Genomic DNA, 20,439 nt, shown 5'->3' with positions numbered 1-20,439 from the left:
CAATTACTGTGAAGTCCATGTGCCTAGAGCCTGTGCTCCACAACAAGAGAGGCCACTGCAATGAGGAGCCCACGCATCACAACTAGAGAAAGCCTGTGTGTAGCAACGAAGACCCAACACAGCCAATAAATAAATTAAATATATAAATACATTTATTTAAAAAAAAAAAGATGGACTGGGATTTTTAGCACGGCGTTTGTTTTTCATTTTTGTTGTTGTTTACCAGTACATTTATTTTTATTTTTTAATTGAAGTATAGTTGATTTACAATGTTGTGTTAATTTCTGCTATACGACAGTGATTCAGTTATACTGATATATATATATATATATATATACACATTCTTTTTTTTAATATTTTTTTTCTATTACGGTTTATCACAGGATACTGAACGTAGTTCTCTGTGCTCTACGGTAGGACCTTGTTGTTTATCCATTCTCTATAAAAAAGCTTACATCTGCTAACCCCAACCTCTCACTCCATCCCTCCCCAACCCTCTCCCTCTTGGCAACCACCAGTCTGTTCTCTATGTCCGCAGCACTGTAGTTTTTTGTTTGCTGTTTTCATCTCCCCAACTAAACCTGAGGCTTCCTCGTGGCAAAGACTCTCTGAACTCCCCTCCACATCATCTTCAGGACCCTGTACAGGACTGAGCACATGTATCAGTTGGAGGAAAGAGGCAGACAAAGGCGAAGGGTGCAGACACCGGAGTCAGACAGATAAATGCCAGCTCTGCACTTACCACCTGCATGACCTTGAACAAAGCCACTGACCATCTCTGCACCTTGCTGAGAAAGTGAGAGAGTCCCCAGGTCCCAGGATTACTGGGAGGACCTAAGGAGATTACACATGCAAAGCATTTCTCACGACAGCTGATAGATGGCAACCACTCAGTAAGCACAACCTGCAGTTAGTAACACTAGTAGCAGTGGTAGTAAAAACAGGCTCCCAAACACCGACTTCCAAGTGGTTTCAACAGGCAAAGATCAGAGACCTGAGTTCAGAAAAAACCCTGCTTATTAATGCCTATTAAATACCTAAACTATTACATCAGGTGTCTCCTTTTCCCTATTACCTTAAGATGTCCAGTGACTACACACAGTCCCCAATGTCCCTCTCCCCAGGAAAAGGCCAACCACCCTCCTTGCTTTTTGGCATCACCTCCCAGCCATCTCCTCCTGACTCCCGGCGCCTGCTTTGCCGCACTTTGCAGAGCTTGCACTGGGTGTAGGCTCTGGCCCAATCCCAGGAGAGCGGTGTTAGACCCTCTGCGTTTCACGAAGTGAAATGCTTCTGATAGCCTCGTTCCTCCATTCCATGAGCTCACATTTATCAAATGCTAGACACTGGGAATCAAAAGCCAGGCGAGCACCTGCCCTCTAGGACCTCCCAGCCCTGAGAGGCCCCCAGCTTCTCTTTCTGAATCAGAGACTTACGTTTGAGAGCTCTCCTTCCTCCCAAGCCATATTAACACGACTCCGTCTCAGCCACAACAGCAGGGGAGCTGGAGTCAGACAGCCCGGGTTAGAATCCTGCCTCTGCCACCTTCCTAAGGCACGGCCACGGGCAAATTTCTTTCCCTCTCTGCCTCACCCACCTCACCTTTAGAATGAGGACAAGGATGCCTACCAGCTAGACCTGTCAGAATGAAATGAAAACCCAACGAAGTCTTTAGAACAGTGTGTGGTAATAAATGCTCACTGACACCATTTTACAACTTACAAAAAAGGTCTACCCTTTAGTTGGAATGGCTGTTTGGCATTAACACAACGAAAAGTTAAGCTAACAACTGAAGACGTAAAATGTTCTCAACTATTGCTGTTGTCCCGGCAAGATTCTCCTTTTTTAGGCATCTGCCGAGCCAGCTGAAACCTCTGCTTCCAGGGAAAATGTAAAGAACCTTGAGCAGGGTCTCCAGTTCTATTTGTAAGTCAAACTCAAAAGAAGGCTCTAGCACAGAGAGCATCCTGACAGGTCGGGGTACAGAAAGGCACAGGAGGCTACGCTGGGCAGGGCGGGAACTGCTGCAGACGCTGCAGACCCCAGCAAGGCGGCCCGAGGCACAGCATCGGAGGGGAGTGCAGGTTCTGGAACCAAGGAACAGCCCAATCAGAGGGCAGGATACAGCAAGGGAAATCCTGAGCGCTGGCAACAGTCAAGATCCAAGACGGTGACAACGTGGTCCTGGGTGATCTGCCACCAACAGCGAGACTCTCAGCCTGTGGCCCAGGGCGTGCAGGAGGGTTCGCTCTCAGGGGAGGGAGCCGGCAACAGCGGGGCAGGACTCCCCAAGCACATGAATTTGGGTTAACAGTCCTAGCAGGAAGCAGGGTGCTAAGCATATAAATCAGGACAAAAATCCATTCGAATCACCTGAGCTAATAACGCAGATGAGCAGGAGAAGGTACACAAAGGGAAAGCTAAGACCCAGAGACTGCAGCCTGGGGCGCAGCCTGCAACAAGCCAAATCTACTGGCAACACAAGACTACTGGCAACAAAGACTTGATCCCAGATTTCCCTGGTGGCACAGTGGCTGAGAATCCGCCTGCCAATGCAGGGGACACGGGTTCGAGCCCTGCTCCAGGAAGATCCCACGTGCCAAGGAGCAACTAAGCCCGTGTGCCACAACTACTGAGTCCACTGGCTGCAACTACTGAAGCCTGCGCACCTGGAACCGTGCACCGCAACAAAGAGCAGCCCCTGCTTGCCACAACTAAAGAAAGCCCGCGTGCAGCAACAAAGACCCAACTCAGCCAATAAATAAATAAATAAAAACAAAGACTTGATCCCAATCCCCCCAACGTGGGAAGGCAGCACCTGAAGCTACTTCCTCTCACAGTGGATGTGCTGACCTAGCAGTGGGCACCTGTGCAGAGCAAAGAAGGGAAAATGATACAGCACAGCCCAAAGGCAAACCCAAGACTGAACCATCATTAGAGGCAAGCATTCCAGGTACGTCAAGGATGGGAGTGTCTGCGTGTAGGTTTCACTCTGCACACTCAGTACTTTACATGAAAGTAGCCCACAGAAGGGCGACAGGGATGTGGGGTGAAACACGGGGCTTCTATTTAGGGTTAAGTCTTTCCCGGAGAAGGCGATTAGGGGCAGTGACCTGAGTACGTTGTCTGTATCTATAGTGTTTTCTCTCAGCCATCAAATCCAGAGGACAAATGCCAAAGGCCTCCAGAGGGTTAGTCCCGATTTTTTCCACTTCACATCTTAAAGCACAAATCCCTCCTCTAACACTCAGACTCTCCTCTTCCCAAGTCTCAGCCCCCCAGCTCCCCCCCCACCCCCAACACGCCGTGACCCACGACCTGGCTGGGCCCAGGGGCCGTGCCAGGCTTTGGGGCCTCATCCCACCAAACTGCTCCAGGGCAGTGGGAAGGCAAGAGCCAACAGCACTCACAGAGCCAGAAAAAAAGACCTGAGGTCCCAAATCAGGAGCAGAGCAACTTCTTCCCAGACTAGAGATGGCCCCAGAGATTCCCGGGCACAGCCATAAAGCCTGAGGGCCTGTCTTCGTGCCTGACGCCCCAAAATGCTAAGCGAGTCACCCAGTTCTCCACATCCTTGCCAAAGTCAATTCATATGTGAGCCTGTTTCTCCTCTGTCACAAACTGGGTGGCCCCCAAAGTCACCTCCCACCCAGGATCCTATGACTCCCCAAGCAGGAGACCAAACAGGTCCAACCTTTGTCCAGTTCAGGGAACCAGGTCACATTCTCTGCTGGGGAGGGCCCCAGACTGGAAGAGCAGGATGAGAGGTAAGAGGAAGCAGGCCATGCACGGAGCCTGCATCCAGCCCAGCCAGCCTCTGCTGGACTTTTGCAAGTGTCAGATTCCCGAGTGTAAGAAAAGACACCGCATCCCAAGGAGCAGGAGAGATGAGCTCCCTTCTCCTCAAGCTAAGACCTGGGATAGTTTCCTGTGCGTGAGTTTCCTCTGTGTGTGTGTGTGTGTGTGTGTGTGTGTGTGTGTGTGTGTGTGTGTTCTGGGGTTTCTCCCTCCCTCCTGACCAGCAGGCTGTGCTGCCCACGAGAGAGGATGCCCTTGAAGCTAACCCCGTGTGCCTCCCCCCAGCAATGATGGGTGGCCAGCCACCCCCCCTTCCCGTGCCACCTCTCACCTGGGGGTTGTCCATGTACCAGAGAAGGCAGTTGGCCTGCGTGTCCAGAATAAAGTACCTCCGCAGAAACTTGCCGCTGTTCTCATTCTCCTCGATGTCCAGAAACCCACAGATTCGGTTCTGCCGGTCCACATAAGGCATTCCTGGGCTCTGCTCACATCACCCTGCGAGCAGAAGGGAGGGAGGGGCTGTGAGGAGGAGGGTGGAGTGGGCGCCTCACTGTGACCTGACTCCCCTCTGCCAGGAGGAAGGCTGGCACCCCTCCCATCGGTGTCCCCCCCCAGGGCCCCAAATGTTCCACCCCAACCAGACCCTGGAAACTTCTATCAACTCTGTTCCACAAACAGTCACCACAATCCAACCACATGTAGTCAACTAACTTTCCTGAGGCTCCACTCTGTGCCAGGCAGAGTGTTAGGCAACATTACACATGCGGAGGACGTAAGCCTAGACCCTGGGTCAGGGGCCCGGGTTCAAATCCTGGCTCTGGCCACTTACTGACTGTGTGACCAAAAACTGGCCTCAGTTTCTGCATCTGTAAAATGGGGATAATAATAGGCCCGACACCTCCCAAGATGCTGGTGAGAATTAAGTGCTTAGCAGAATGAAGCATTCATAAACACTAGGTATTACTATCACTCTTCAGAAAAGCCTTGTAAAGTAGGTCATAACCCAGTTTTGTACGTAAAGAAACTATTGCAGAAAGGATCTAAACTCCAGTGCTAACACCTGGATAAACTCCACCGGGAATTCAGGTGTAAAGAGCAGCCCCTCCAGCTCCATGAAGGCACCAAGGAATCAGATCCGAGGGGTTCCCGGGGCCCGTGGCAGGGCCACACCCCTCAGCCCCGGCATCACTTCCTTCACTTCGCTTTTTCTCAGAAGCCACTTGGAATCCAAAGAATGAGGGAGCAGAAGAAAGCCCAGCCCTGAACACTTTCCTGACTGCAGAACAGGGTCGGGCGATTTGAGACAGGCCGCACCCTCCAGCCAGCCTCCCCTCTCCTGGCTTCCTTCCGTCTGTCTGAAGAGCCAAAGAAACGGGCAGGGGCTCTGTTCTCCTCCCCAAGAGGAAGGGCGCCCTCAGATAGGCGGCTACACCTCACCTGGGTGCACGATGCGGTGCGGACGTGGGACCCAGCACCCAAGGATTAGAAAACCCCACGTGACAGTCAGACCTTCAAGGACAGGCGCCACCCACCCCGCCCACCCCTGGTCCTGCTTGGCTCCAACAAAGCAAAATTCACTGTGACCCAAGCCTGCCATGGCCCCGAGCCTATGACTAAGTACGGCTGAGAGACGGCTGGCTTCGGGCCGTGCCCTGCCCCACGACCCTGGGTCAACCCAGGAGCTACCAGGACGCCACACCCGCAGGCTTCAGGGCCGGGAGGAAAGTCCCGCGAGCAGAGACACACATTCCCACAAGATGAGGCGAACCCTAAGGATGTCGATGGCGGTGTGCTCTGCTTTCTCCTGCCCCCGCAAGGGGCCTTGCGGTGCTGAGAGGCTGCCCCAAGGGAAAAACACCCCACTCACACACCAGGAAGCCAGGAAAGAGTGAACCCCTTGATTCCAGGTAAGGTCAGGCAGAATCCCAATGGGGCAGATGACTCAGGAGGGAGACGGGTCAGGGGCTCCCACGGTAACGAGCTGAGTAACGATGGGGGAACGGAAACGTAAAGCAGGCAGGGAAACAGGACACAGATGAAGCAGCACAGCTAGAAAAGGAGTAAAAGAGGAGGTGAAAAAAGGAGACAAACTGGAAAGGGGGTTTAAAAAGACGGCAGAGGAGAAGGAAGCAGCGGCGTATAGAGAGAGGGAGACCCCACAGGTGGGGGCCGGGGAGACACCCCTGCACACACTGGATCACGTGGTCAGAGGTCCCTGCAGCCAGAGCCCTAGCTTCGCGGTGCCTCCCCAGACTAAGCCTCCATCCCAGCTCGTCTCATGACTGGCCAGTGTGAGTTCAGGGAAGGGAGAGAGATGGGTTTGAGCCAAGAGTAAGGAACAAACACCATGGAAGACACTGGGTCAAAGATGGGGAGGGGGAGGCCCAGCAGATCCCTGAGAAAGGATCCGGCTTCCCCCAGGGAATGAGGGGAAATCAGGAGGCCCAGGCGGAAGGGCTCGGTCAGGCCTGCAGGCAGAGTGCACCCATCCCCCAAGAAAACTCAGCAAATTCCCCTGATGCCGGCCCAGCCACAGAGACAGACGTTCCGAGGGATGCAGGGCTGGGGCATCTCTAAGAGGCAGGGTATAAACTGCACTGGAGAACAAAGCCAACCGTCTCTGGGTGCAGCCGGTAAGCATGGCATCCAACGTCACGCTGCCTTTCCAATATCCCCTCTTCAGCCCAAGAGCCCTGTCTTTTTCTCAAGTCAGAGGCCAGAGAAGGCACTCTTTCCACAACCCTCCAACAGTCTACTCTTGTAGAGGGGGGTTTGCACTTGCATCGTGGGAGAGGACCCTCACAGACCAAAAGAAAAGATAAAAGATAAAAAAAAAAAAAATCTCCTGACGGTGGTTCTAGCCCAGGAAGAAAAGCTGCTCAGATGTCCTGAGAAGCAGCTGAGTCACCGAGCTCATCAGCATGTAGGAGGTGGGGTGGGGCGGGTAGGATGGGCGGCAGGAGAACCGAGCATCACACGGAAGTGTGGTTAGAACGAGCCGACCCACGCAGATGGTGCACGACACACGAATCTGAGGTCCTGAGCCCAGTCCTCTGACAGTGCACCCTCATCCCACGGGTGCATCAGATCTGGTGCAGAGAGCCGCCGGCCCCTGGCCCCAAATCCCATCTCACGTCTCCTTCGACCCGCCTCCACCATCATCTAAGTCTCGGCTGGGTCCTCCCCTTTTCCCCAGAGGCGTCCCTCAGATACAATTAACTCTACCCACCCTCCCCTACCCCAGGCCTAGCCCCAACAACCGGGTCGGGAGGCGAGAAAGGCAAGTGGTCCACAGGGGCAGGACACCCTGATGCAATACGCATCCTGTCACCCCTTCGAAATGTCCTTTCCAGCACTCGTGACATTCCTCAGTTATACAGTTTCAGCCTGTCTTCTAAACTCTAAAATCACTTGTTACCTTAAATTGCATTTTAATTGAGCTCCCCAGTATAAAAATACAGGGTGGAGGGTGACACTGGGCGGTGCCCCCCCACCCCCACCCCCCACATCCTGGGCCCCTCACCTGGACGGTGACGCTCGTCCCATCTCCTGGGACAACATGCAAAGTGTTCTCGCTGGGTCAGAGCACGGAAAGGCACTCCCTCAGGCCAGCCCCTCCACCTCTAGGAAAAAGACCACCAGCAAGGAGCTCCTAGGCCCTCAGGACACATGGACAACAGAGAGCACAGCCTCCAGGCGCAGGAAGGGACCTTGGTCCACCCCACTCAGCACCCTATCTTTCCAAAGCATGCCAATCTGCCCAATGTTTTCCGTTTTTAGTGCAAAATTCACACTATAACAATGCTGGCACTAAAAAAAAAAATCACTCCAGCCAATTGTTTTCCCTTTTGCGTGCTTTTTCATGCTCCTGTCCACATAATCAGCCTCCTTAAAACCTTAATTTATGTCATAAACATGTTCCACGTTACTAGACAGCCTTTATAATCAGTGTTTCTAATGGTTGCATAACATCACTGGACTGGATTTACTATGATTTCCTTAAACCACTTCTCTATGACTAGGCAGTTAGATGATATCCAATTTTTCTAATGCTAAACATTATCTTTTTATACTTTGTTTCTTTTTTTTAAATTAAAAAAATATATTTATTTGGCTCCATCAGGTCTTAGTTGCAACATACAGGATCTTTTGTTGCAGTAGTGCGCAGGCTTAGTTGTCCTGTGGCACGTACGATCTCAGTTCCCCAACCAGGGATCAAACTCGCCTCCCCTGCATTGGAAGGAGGACTCAACTGCTGGACCACCAGGGAAGTCCCTGCTTTGTTTCTTTTTTTACACACGACACAAGGATACAGCATAAATTCCAAGTAATAAGAAGACCAGATCATAGGTTATGATCTTTTATAACTCTTGAGACCTATTACAAAATGGCTTTCTAAAATTATTTCATCTGTTACACTGCAGCCAGCAATACAGTTACTATTGCTATAAGCTTACAAGTACATTGAATGTTCTCATTATTTTAAACTGTGGCTACTTTAAATATATAAGGATGCCTGATGCCCGGTGAGGCAGAACATTTTTCATGTTTGTTTCCTCCTTCATATACCTTCCTAGACTTTGTTAAATGCAAATCAAAATTATGTGTGCACACAATTCATTTATCTCCCTCCCTCCCCCTCCCTTCCTCCCTCTGTCTCTCTCTCTCACACCGGCCCCCCCCCCCAAACAAAACCAAAATATGGCCTCAATAATCCGAAGAAGTAAATAATGTATCTTAATGAAAAGTAAAATAGAAAAGAGGCAAGTTTTACATGATCTAGATTTCCTCAGTATGTAAGTTGCTAAGGATGGTTGCAAATGAAAATATATTAAATATTTAACTCCTGGTAAAAGTGAAACTTTTTTTTTGGCTGCTCGGCTTGCGGGATTCTTAGTTCCCCAGTCAGGGATCAAACCCGGGCCCCTTGCAGTGCAAGCTCAGAGTCTTAACCACTGGACCGCCAGGGAATTCCCAAAAGTGAAACTTCTAAAAACTTTTAGAAAGAAAGGGACTTTGCATGGAGTTACCCATAGATCAGCAGCAGGAAATGGGTTAAATGTCAACTAACCCGAGATTCCTGGCCAATACTTGCCCGTTAATGAGATAAAGCTCATGAGAAAAAAGTCAATGGCTACCTACCATCAAATGAGATGAGGGCACAGGGCAACATTCCTGTCCCAAATATCCCCTCTACTGCCCATTCCAGTGCCTTAGCCTCCATCACTGGAAGAGATTCAAGCCAAGAATAAAACTCTCCCCTAGGAACTGAGGCAACTGACATCTTTATCAGGCTCATTAATACACAAGAGACAACTTGGGACCAAGACCCTAAGAAAATAAAACATGTCCCAGTGGCGGGCTGAAACATTAGAGGGGAAGAAAAGCAAGAAGCCTGTCGCCTGAAACAAATGTCATCTACTTGAAGGCACTTCCTAGGATTCTTATACACCCAGGACAGGAGTATGAACCTTTCTGAAAAGCACTTTGGTAATATGGAATGAGAGCTAAAAAATGTTCATACTCTTTGACCCAGAAATTCTACTTCTAGGATTCCATCCAAGTAAATAAACAAGGATGCAAATACAGATTAAAATAAAAAGATGGCAACTGTAATAGAATTTATAATAAGTTGGAAATGCCCTAAATATCCCAATGATTAGGGAATAATAAATAAATGACAGGAAATGCTGCAAAATCTTTAAAAAACTGTTTTCAGAACTTGCCTGGCGGTCCAGTGTTTGACTCTGAACTGCCACTGCAGGCGGCACAGGTTCCATCCCTTGTGGGGAACTAAGATCCTGCATGCCGTGCAGTGCAGCAAAAAAAAAAAACACACACACACACAAGTAATTTTAAATGAATTAGGGAAAAACTCACCATAAGTTTTTTTAAGATACAATACATAACTTAGAATATGATCCCAGTCCTCTAAATATTGTTTTTATATTTCTATATTTGGGTAGAAAAAACTGACATCCAGACACTAAAATATTAGGAGTTATTATCTATGGGTCACGGGTGAGTTTTATCAACATCCATATTTTTTCCATATTTTCCAAATTTTCTACAGGAAATGCATGTTACTTTATTTAGCAGGAGGGAAAGCTATTTAACTCCACATACACCACCATCCTCGGCATATAAGTTTTGAAGCTGAGAATAAATTTCTCAATTCTCTAGAGTACATAAACAAGCAAAACCTTGCCTAAATTATAGCGCTCTTGGGACTTCTTGGTGTTTCAAAGTCTTAAATCGAATAAAGCCATACTCCACCCGACACAATTGCCCAAAAGCTGGATACCTACCCAGAGGTCTTTGGCACCCTCCAATCTAGTTGGGTTTCTTACTTCCTACTGCAATCTCCCCTAATAAGAGAGGCTCTTTCTTTCCCCTGTGGGTTTGGTTCCTTGCTCTCTGGTCTTCATAAGAGGAGGCCCTGTCCTGGGGGTCAACTGAAGATGGACACCTAAGCCAGTGCCTCTTTCCCTCTGCTGCTACAGTGCCTGAGACAGGCATGCCCAGCACTCTAGGGAAAGGAAGCAGGGACCCTGACAACCCCCCCACCCCCCGAGTGGAATTTTCCTTCTTGAAACTTGGGAGATGGGACTGACGTTTTTCTGCTGAATGTCTACATAGATGAATGAAAAGATGGATAAATAGATTTTTTTTTTTTTAAGAAAAGCTAAAGAGCTATTAAGTCATGAAAGCTCTGGCTTACTGTATTGGACGTCTTATTTTTAAGATCTCTAATGTGGCTTGAAAATCCAGGGAAAAACAGAGTGAAATTAGGGAGATTCATCTGCCTGATCATCCTGATACTTCTGAGGTAAACACAAACAAGAGAAAGTGATAACAGAGAGAAAGCCTTAAATGGTACTAGCCCCAGGATGAAATAATCCACTGTAATCTCGAGCAGTTCAAAACTCAAAAGAAATTAATCCATTTTTAAATTTGGAGAGTCTCCCTTTCATGTTACTTGGTGTTGGTAAGACAGTGAATTTCAGGGATTTTGCTCCAGGAAAAGGTGAGGGGGGCTTGACATGGGGCGGAGGAGGGGGACACAGTGAACACATCTGCTGTCTTGTCACCTTCAAGGATAGAAGCTGGGGACAGTAGCATCAGTGGTGAGCGAGAGGGATACCAACAGGAAATTGCTAAACTTCTACAGGAGAAAGTTAATCGGGAAATGACATCAGAGGTCTCAGAGAGGACTGAAATAAGCAGACAGGAACTGGGGTGTGGAGGTTAGAAAATGCATGGGCCATGCGAACAGAGTTTCTCGCCTATGTTTCAACCTCCAGCCTATGTAAGGCGCGCTGTGGAGGGTCCGGCAATGCCCAGGGCCCAGTAAACCATCACAACAACAAAACACAAACATGGCTATTTGAGAACACAGCCCTGAGACTGGGCCAAAGACTCTAACTCTGAAAGTGTGGGAACATCTACTTCCCACTGTTAGAATATCACTGCATTCTGAAGCTGTCATAAGAGCACATTCCAAATAGTCTGAGGCCGGAGAATACTGTGAGAGGGAAGGGAATGTACTGAGAACACGTTCCCAGCGGAAGAGCGGGCTGAGGAATGCAGACATCCTCAGGAATGGGGAGGGCGAGAGAAGGTGCCCAGTGCCCACTGGACCCGAGAACTCTGAATGGAGGGTGAGAGACACTCAAGGAATTTTTTAAGGGAAAAAAATATTGCGGCAAAGGCAAGAACGACTGAACGTTGATACCACTGCAACAGGGATGCCAAAAGCAACAAAATATTTTAAGCACTTATGACCTTGCTGAACACCAGCTTCATCTATGTTCAGAAAAAAAGTGGTTGCTGGAGCTGGTAAGAAACTAAGGCCTGCCCTTGACCCAAGGCTCCTGAGACCACCTCCTCCAGAGAGTTCACCAGCACAGGGAGCAGCTGCAGCAAGTTATAAATAGCCTATACAACCTGAGATCTCCCACTTTCAGAATGTGAAAGTCCCCCAGTTAGACGACTCAACCATCCAGTTTCACCATAGGGCCTCCTTATGGTAGCAGCACAGGAGCTTGACCGTCTCACCCGCTAAAACCTGGGCAGCAGGAGAATAAAAAGAAAGCACTCGTACTTCTATGTCCTAGTCTTTTCCAAAGTGCTGGGGGAAAGTGCGAACGGCCTACGCCTGCCTGTCTAAAGGCGCTGTGCTCCCTGCACATCTCTGGATGTAGGGAAGGAGGAGGGGCTGGGTGTGGCATGGAGGATGTGCCAGTGACAGCGGTCGGTTCGAGTGCCTCTGATGAAACTCCTGCAAGAATGTGAGCAAGAACGTGACCATCGACGAGGGCGTGCTGCTTTCAGTTACCCACCGACGTGCCGCAGTGAAATGAAAGAGCATGGGTATCAGAGTCAGACAGACTCTACTAAACTCTTCGGGGCCTGTTTCCTCATGTGCAAAATGGAGAGAATCACTGTGTCTACTTCAAGGCTGCTGTGCCGATTAAACGAAATAATGTGTGAAAAGTGCTTAACAGGAGGTCTGGCAGAGACTAAGCACTGCGTTAATGCTGTTGTTAAGGGGGGTGTGTGTGTGTGTGTGTGTGTGTGTGTGCACGCGTGCGCACACGTAGTGCCTAACAAGTAGTATACGACTCCCATCACTGCTTAAAACAGGGCAGGCAGCTGCCAGGCCGTCCCCACTCCTAAAATATCAATAACTAAATCTCAATGGGAAAGTAGGTACACTGCAATCCCTCACAGGGAAAGGTACAAGCTGCTCTTACTCTTCTGTCTACTCCAAGAACCATCAGATGTCTCATCTCTAAATTTCTCCAGGAGGTTAACAACAACAAAAAAGCCCCATAGATCCATGGACTCCACCTTGGCCAGGCCACCCTGAAAGTTAACAGAACCAGGCCTGCGATCAGGTGCCAGGGAAGGGGCTCTGGGGCCACGACCTGCTCGGCCAGTGGGAGAATCACAGCAGCAGAGATGCACTCTGCAAGGGAATGCCCAAGCAGGAGTCCTAGCTGACGGGAGGAGCAGCCCTCACCTCTGCACTTTAACTGCAGTGTTTCTCAAAGAGACGGGGACCTCACTTCCACCCTCTTTATCTCAGCTGGCGGGGCAGAAGGGCACAGCACAGGCCCAGAGCTGAAAGCCTTTTGCCCGCCCTGGGCAGCGTCAGAGCTCCTGCCCCAGCAGGGCTGGGTCCTCCCCACAGTGAGCGAGCCCAATTCAGCCTTTAATCCTCTACAAGTCACTTCAATCACTGGCGGTCAGGATAAAGAAGGGGCTTCCAGAAGAAAGATGTTATAAAGCCCAAAAGGTTGGATGGGTTTAACAGCAGTGACCAGGAGAGCAGAGCAACCCAAGGTTCGGAGTAAAGGTCCACGGGGTCTTGCAATGATTGTCCCACTGCACCAACCACAGGCCTGCACAGAACAGGAAGGAAGGGACCCCATCCCTCCCACCCCTCAGCAGCCCTTATCGCCCTGCCCCTGCCAATTCCCTGGCTCAGTGATGGGCTTACATCAGGCACGGCTAGGATTCTTCTCTTGCCATAGGCTGTCACCCTATAATATTTGCTCTGCTTCCTTCCTTTCCAAAGCCTAACAGACTGATGGCCGGAGTCCTCTCCAGCTCACTAAGACACATGGAAAACTGAAAGTAAGGCAGCGGTGGGAAGAGGGAAGAGGCCGAGCTACCCAACACTCCAGCACCCAGATCATCTTTTCCAAGCTCCAGGACTATCTCAGCCAGAATAAGCAGCGCCACAGTTTCTGGGAAACAGAAGCGATGTTTACTGAACTAGGGCCACAGCAAGATCTAATTTGAGACATTCCAGCCTTTAACTAGGGCATCGCCCACCTGCCCACCTGCCCCATGAAGAAGACCAGAGACCAATGAGGCGCCAGCTGGATGCACACCTGAAGACCATGGCTCTGCTGCTCCCAGCTCCCTAGTGATTCTGCACTTGCAGCAAACACCAGGCAAGGCAGCAGGAGGGCTGCTCAGAGGGGCTTGGCTGACAGGGCGGACACTTCGCCCTTCGCATTTTTGCAGAATCTCTCCATAAGTAGGCACCAACCAAAACCTGCATGTCTCCAGGATTTATTTTAACCTCAGGGGGTGAAAATAGCGAGCTGAATACAGTTCAGCTCACTATGATGACACGATGGGATTTGCAGGCCCTACTTCCTTATACACAAGAGAGAAGCAAGCACCAACCACAAGGGAAAAGAAGGGTTGCAAACTCCCCACCAAAGGACAGGTGGTTTCCCCATCCATACCTAGGTGATTACCCATCTGTGAAGTAAGCGAGGCTCCTATCGCTAGGAGAGCCGCAGACACTTTGTCAAAAGCGGGGCTTACAAAGAGGGCAAGTGATACTCAGGTCCAAAGGCAACATCCAAGGTGAACCCTCATGAACCAGCTTGAACCAGCCTGAGGCACTGCCCCACGGCCCTTTTCTCTTCCGTTTGGACAGAGACAAAAATTCATGTGCTTGCAGTCACTCACTCATTCACTCAACAAACTTTTACTTAGCACCCAGCAAATGCCATACACCACACTGGCCACAGAGTGTAGACTACAAGCTACAGCAAAAGTCACTTGCGTTCAAGTGGCATACAATGGAGAAGGCTAATATCTGAAAGGATGAGGAGGCTTTTAAGAGCCTCCTCTGACTTCTCAAAGCAGTCTGGATCTCTCTTTTAGCAATATGCGTTGTGTTCTAGGTACTGGCATACCACCTGTGTCCTCCACCAGGTGGTAAGTTCCCTGAAGACAGAGGCTACATTTTGTTTATCACTGCCTTTCCTATCTTAATTACCCAATAAATGTCAACTGAATGCAAATGAAATAGAAAACAAACACTTCTATTCTTTCAAGATCTTTGGGTTCCCCGTTTCTGAAAGCGTCACCACCAAACAAAGAAAAATTTGGAGCTCCTTGAAAGGAGGAAAAAGGGGACTGACTTAGATATATTAAGAACGACAGGAGTACAATTTTGGAACTTCAGCCCAAGTGCAACCACCACTCAGCGGATCGAGGTGCCTCCGGGGTGGGGGGGGGGAGGGAGGGGGCCACAGCTGGCGTCCCGGTACAATGCTTGTCCCCTCCCCCTTCTCTGCCATTTACTCTCCTCTGAAAAACCCCACTTGGAGTCCTCAAGAAAGACAGGGGGGTGGGAGGGAGGCGGGAGAAGGCGTTAGAAGGGGAAGACTCACCAAGTAGGAAGGAAAGCTTACAGCGAGAGGCTGGAGGGCAGGACTGGCCTGGGGAGATGCGTCCGCCCCTAGTGAGGTGGCCCCGGCGCGCCTCCTCTCTGGACGTGTCTGCACACTTTTCGTTCCTACAAGGCCTCTCTTTTCCCTTTCCTCTTTTTTTTTTTTTTTTTAACTCGATGAAATAACAGTCTTCAGAACTGGAGCAGAAGAGGGAAGCGTGTAAGGTGAGGAAGAAGTTCGCGAGACAGACAGACAGTTCCCCTCGAGTGCTCTCCCAAGCTGGCACCAAAGCTGCATTTTAGGACAGTTTCCCAGTCCCCCATCCCCACCCCCACACCCCGAGCCCTTAGTTGCCGAAGCCCAAGGGGCCCGGGCTGGACCCGGAGCGAAGGGAGGGATCTCTCCCTCGGGAGCATGTAGGCCTGCCGTGGAATAAGGGAACGGGGAAAGAGAAAGAGGAGTCTCCAAGGCCCGATCCGCGCCCGCAAGGGACTTGCCTGGGCGTCCTCCGCTCGCCTCCCCTACCCGCAGCCCGGGCAGTCGTGGCGGGGCCGGTGCCCCGGCGCCTGAAGCCGCGGAGAAGTTTCGCCGCTGCAAACGTGAGAAAACGCAGCTCAGCAGAACCCCCGCCCCCACCCCGCCGCGGCCCCACCCCCGCAGCCCGGCCCCTGGTGGCGGCGACCTTGGCCACCCCCGGGCGCTCCCGGGGGCCGGGGGAGGGGCCGCGCTGCGGGCTCCCCGGGGAGCATCGGGGGCGGCCCTCGGCCCGCAGGCGGGCGCCCCCCCCGCCCCCGCCCCCGCCGGCCCCCCGCGCGCCCCTCGGCGCCGCCGCGCTCACCCCGCCGCGCAGGGCCGGCGCTCGGGCAGGGTGCGCGGGTCACATCGGGCCGGGAAGCGCCTCTCGGGCCCGCGGGGCCGTCGCTCTCGGGGGATCTCAGCCGCCGCCAAACTCTCGGGGCCTCTTGCTCCGCTCGCTCTTCTCCCCCTCCCCACCCCTCACCCCCTCCTTCTCTCTGGTCTCTAGGCTCTTTTTTCCGGGTTAATTACGTTTCGCATTAAAGCAAAACCCAGCCCCGGATGTGAGTACAATGCCCCGCCGAGCCCGCCGGGGGAGGAGAGGGGTGCCGGGGCGCCGCAGGAGGGGAGGGGGCGCGGCCGGGCGCACGGGCTGCGCGGACCCGGCGGGGGCGGAGCGCCCGGAGGCGGCCCCCGAGGCCGCGCGCCTGGACCACCTCGCCCGCGCGGCTGGGACGCGGGCCCGGGAGCCGGCCGCGCGCGGGGGAGGCCCTGCCTCCGACACCGGGCCCCGGGCAGCAGGTGTCCGAGTGGGAAAGGGGCCCAGGGATGAGGGCATCCTAGAAGGAGGGAGACGAGCCGGCCCGCGGGGTCATCCTTTACCCCATTTCTTCTTCCCGAAGCCCCCCATCCCCACCCCCCTCGAGCCACTTCAGCTGGGCCTCCCTCGAACCCGGAGCCTTTAGCCATCAGGGGCCGCGGGGTTAGGTTTAGGGTTAGGGTGGAAGGAAGCATCTCAGATTCGCCCCGATTGTCACGAATGTGCCCCAGGAGCGCAGTGGGGTCGTACGTTCTAACGGGTGCATAGGGACTCTGTCGGAGCCGGGCGCAAAGACGCGCCTTCCAGTCCCCGGAGCGGGAGGGGGCTCCTGGGGAAAATGGGGAACAGACAAGCAGGTATTAAGTAATATCGGCAACAGGAACCGGAGAGAGCTACCGGGTGCCGGTGCAGCCTCAGAGATGTCTCATTTGATCCACGCGGCAACCCTGTGGGTACCAATCCCCTTCACGATGAGGAAACCGAGACTCAGAGACGTTAAGTAATTTGACCTGGCTCCCACAGTTATCAATGGCTGGTCTGTCAGGTTCTGACGCCGGCCTCCCACGTGAGGAGGTAGATATTTAAATGTACCTAAAGTCAGGCGCAAAACCTTCGAAACACAGAAACGTAGTGGATTCACCCTGGGATGGAGGACCAGGAGCTGCGATGTCTGGGGATTCTGGTGCAAAAACAGTTGATAAGGTCCGAGTCCTGGTTACTAGGCTTTGACAGAGGGGAGGGCCGAAGAAGACCCTTGAGGCTGAAAGTCTGGATGGGCGGGGTTGCCGGAAAGGCTGGTCCAAGTCCCAGTGTGGTAGGGGAAAGGCAGACTGAAGAGTCTCCAGGACCCGAGGCAGCAGAGCCTGCGGTGGGGTGGGGGCCCCCAGCCAGAGAAGCCGAGAGGGAGGTAGGACCACGAGCAGCACACACCCCGAAAGCACCAGTGATGAAACCGCACAAGTTTCCTCTTCCATTTTGATTGCCAAAGCAAAAATGAGCCACCCTGCTCTCTCAGGTGTGAAAAAAGACTGTTTGCTTTAGAACATTTTGCTTTGAATGAGGAAGGAAAGGGGGACACAAGAAAAAAAGCATTTCCTTTGAAATAAATACATCAACGTCATTTTTTTTTTTAATCTGCTCATGAAGATTTTTTCTGCTCAGATAAATTTCAGGCAGAGCATATACTCTGGAACCAGATGGCCCGGGTAGGAATCCCAGCTCTGGTGCTTATTAGCTTTGATCCCAGAGCAAGTGACAACCTTTCCGTGCCTTACTTTCTACATCTGGAGGCTTATGAAGCGTAAATGAGTTAACATTTGTATAGTGTTTGAATTACTGCCGAACGTGAAGTAGGTGCTGTGTAAATGTTTTTGAATTTAAAAATTAGATTATGGTTTTCACCGTGAAATGGAACACAATTCCATCTAGCTCCCCGCAAATCCGACTGGAACGGACGGTTTCCAGTATGAGCAATGAGGTAAAAGTCTCAGATTCCATGGTATGGTTCATATTAAAACCCATAAAATTCTAGTCCCTGTGGGGCCTGCCTGAGTCACTCAATCACAGAACCACAAATATTTCCTGAGCACTACTGTATTGGATGCCTGGGAGGCAAAGCTAGTTGAGACGATGCAAGTGTGGCTAGGAGATTGAGGGAGCCTTTTATCCCCCGGGAAAGGCCATGAAAATGGGACAGAGTGAGAAAGTACTATCATCCTTTAGTGGAACAAGACTGTGCGTGCACGCATGTGTTCAGAAAGGGATCCTTGAGAAGGAAGTGAATTTTGAAATGGGCCTGAGAAGATGGGTACAATTTGACTCCAGTGTTGGGTTGGGGGGAGGGTCATCAGGGCGCTTTGGGTGATGCTTCTGCTTCACTGGGAGCCCCGTTTACTGCCACATTTGTCCCTGGCCAGGAGCTGGCCCCAGTGAGACTGCCATTTCTCCTCTGACTCCTGTGTTTCCTCAGAGGACCCCCTCCCCACCCCCTCCCATAGTGGCACAGATTGTCAGTTGACTCTGAGCCCTGCTGTGGTCTTTTCGCCATCTCCAACACATTTTGAAAGTATTTCCATTGACTGATTTTATGCATTCATTTTTTTCAGTACAATAAACAGCCCTGATGTCTGAAAATGTGACTCTGCCTGTGGGGAAAGCAATGCCAAAAAGGGGCCTTTCACATCAGCTGTCTCAGTCCCCTGTTGTGTCAGTGCAAGATGAAGTTCAACAGTTTGCTCAAGGTTTTGCAGCTGGTTAGTGCTAGAGATGTTTCTGGAACCCAGAGTCGACTACCCCCAGAATCTTGTAGGATTGATACAAGAACCTTTCCGTGAAGATGGAGACTACTGGTCCAGAACCTAAGAATTTAAACAGAGAGCCTTATACTCTAGCCATTTGTGAACTTTCTATTCATTTTCAGTGCTCACGGCTGGGTAAGTAGATGCCCTAACAACCTTCGGTGGTGAGCCAGAGCACCCTCCAGGGAACCACATTGTTCTCTGTCCTTAGAGATACCCATTATATAAGGTACCAGGCCGCAGCTGGGGCCAGTAAGTTCCGTCGGGGAAAGTGTAAGAATGAAGAGGCCAAGGTCAGTGGCTGATCCTGGTTCAGGCCAGTTAATTTCACACAAAGATAAGTTTCTCCAAGGCCATTGCACTTCTAATGCTAGCTGGTCATTTTATAAAGAGTCGCTGTTGGTTTCAATAGCAAAGTACCATCCATTTCTAGAAAGATTACTCAAACTGCTATTGTTCTATTTAGTCCTATTCATTCAGCAAACAATTATCTGAACCTATGAACTATTTTTCCTCCCATATATCTTGCATTTACTTATTTTCCAGGTACTTACTAAATGCTAATTGCTTTACACGTATTGTCTCATTTAAGTCTTAAGACACTGAGAGTATGGTACTACTATTTCCCCATTTTATAGATGAGGTGACTAAAACATAGTGACCAAGCCTAGTTACAAGGCTGTGCAGTCTGGTGCCAGAGCCAGCCCTCTTAACCATCCAGTTTGTGAAGAATACAGGAAGACTTAAAAAAATGATTTTCCCTCCACATTTTTGATAATTATCATCATTTAGAATCTCCATTCCACTTCAGCCAGCAATCTCATGTCCAAAGATTTGTCCTACAGAAAGCCACCTGGAGATATATATAATATATATGGAGTGTACATTTGTGTGTATACACAGAGTGGAATGTTCATGTGTATATACATAGTGTGTACATGGAATATATACACACATTTGCTACACCGTTGTTCATAATAGTGAAATTTAGAAAGCAGTGTGATACTCATCAGCGAGGGATTGAACAGGTAAATACTGTACAGCCATATAATCTTATACTATGCAGCTGTTAAAAAAGAATGAGGGCTTCCCTGGCGGCGCAGTGGTTAAGAATCTGCCTGCCAATGCAGGGGACACAGGTTCAAGCCCTGGGCCAGGAAGATTCCACATGCCGCAGAACAGCTAAGCCCGTGAACCACAGCTACTGAACCCACGTGCCTCAACTATTGAAGCCCATGCACCTAGAGCCCGTGCTCCGCAGCAAGAGAAGCCACCGCAATGAGAAGCCCACACTCCACAACAAAGAGTAGCCCCCGCTCTCAGCAACTGGAGGAAGACTGTTGCAGCAATGAAGACCCAATGCAGCCAATAAATATATAAATAAATTTATTTAAAAAAAAGAATGAGATACATCTTTATATGAAAAAATACTACATAAGTAGGAAAAAATGTACAAAGCTGCTTGTATAGTACAGTCCCATTTCTGTAAATAAAAATTGTACATGTTTATTACATGAAAAAAAAGAGTCTAAAAGATTATATTCCAAACTCTTAGCCACAGTTCTCTTAGGGTGTGGGAGGAGGGGCTCATACTGATGAATCTTACTTTCTAAGAGATGTATTTCTGTAATGTTTTATTTTTTGCAATAAGCCTACATATATTTGGTTATCAAAGAAGAACAATAATAATTTAAAATTTTAATGAAAAATTTTAAAGTTCTACGAGAAAGCATATTGCCGCCCTCAAGGATCCCATCATTTATTTGGGAGAGAATGTAACATACAGAAAGAAATATCGTAAAAG

General features: G+C 50.3%; 1 protein-coding gene across 7 annotated transcripts in view; it reads right to left on the bottom strand.

The window, feature by feature from the left end:
- PLEKHA2 (pleckstrin homology domain containing A2) overlaps nt 1–16,065 on the bottom strand; it is a 58,304-nt gene extending 42,239 nt beyond the window's left edge. For 2 of the 7 annotated variants that reach the window (XM_057697188.1, XM_057697195.1), the window contains exons 1-3: nt 15,841–15,982; nt 15,500–15,593; nt 4,130–4,293 (exon numbers count right to left, since the gene is read on the bottom strand). In XM_057697188.1, the coding sequence (XP_057553171.1) occupies nt 4,130–4,270 (141 nt within the window). In that variant the 5' untranslated portion in view covers nt 4,271–4,293; nt 15,500–15,593; nt 15,841–15,982. The other 5 variants (XM_057697190.1, XM_057697189.1, XM_057697193.1 and 2 more) reach the window with 5 other exon arrangements.
- Between the last annotated feature and the right edge of the window lie 4,374 nt (nt 16,066–20,439).

This window comes from Hippopotamus amphibius, chromosome 10, assembly GCF_030028045.1.
Source record: "Hippopotamus amphibius kiboko isolate mHipAmp2 chromosome 10, mHipAmp2.hap2, whole genome shotgun sequence".
Taxonomy (NCBI): Eukaryota; Metazoa; Chordata; class Mammalia; order Artiodactyla; family Hippopotamidae; genus Hippopotamus; species Hippopotamus amphibius.
Note: the sequence above shows the minus strand (reverse complement) of the source record. Positions and strands in the feature narration are given on the sequence as shown.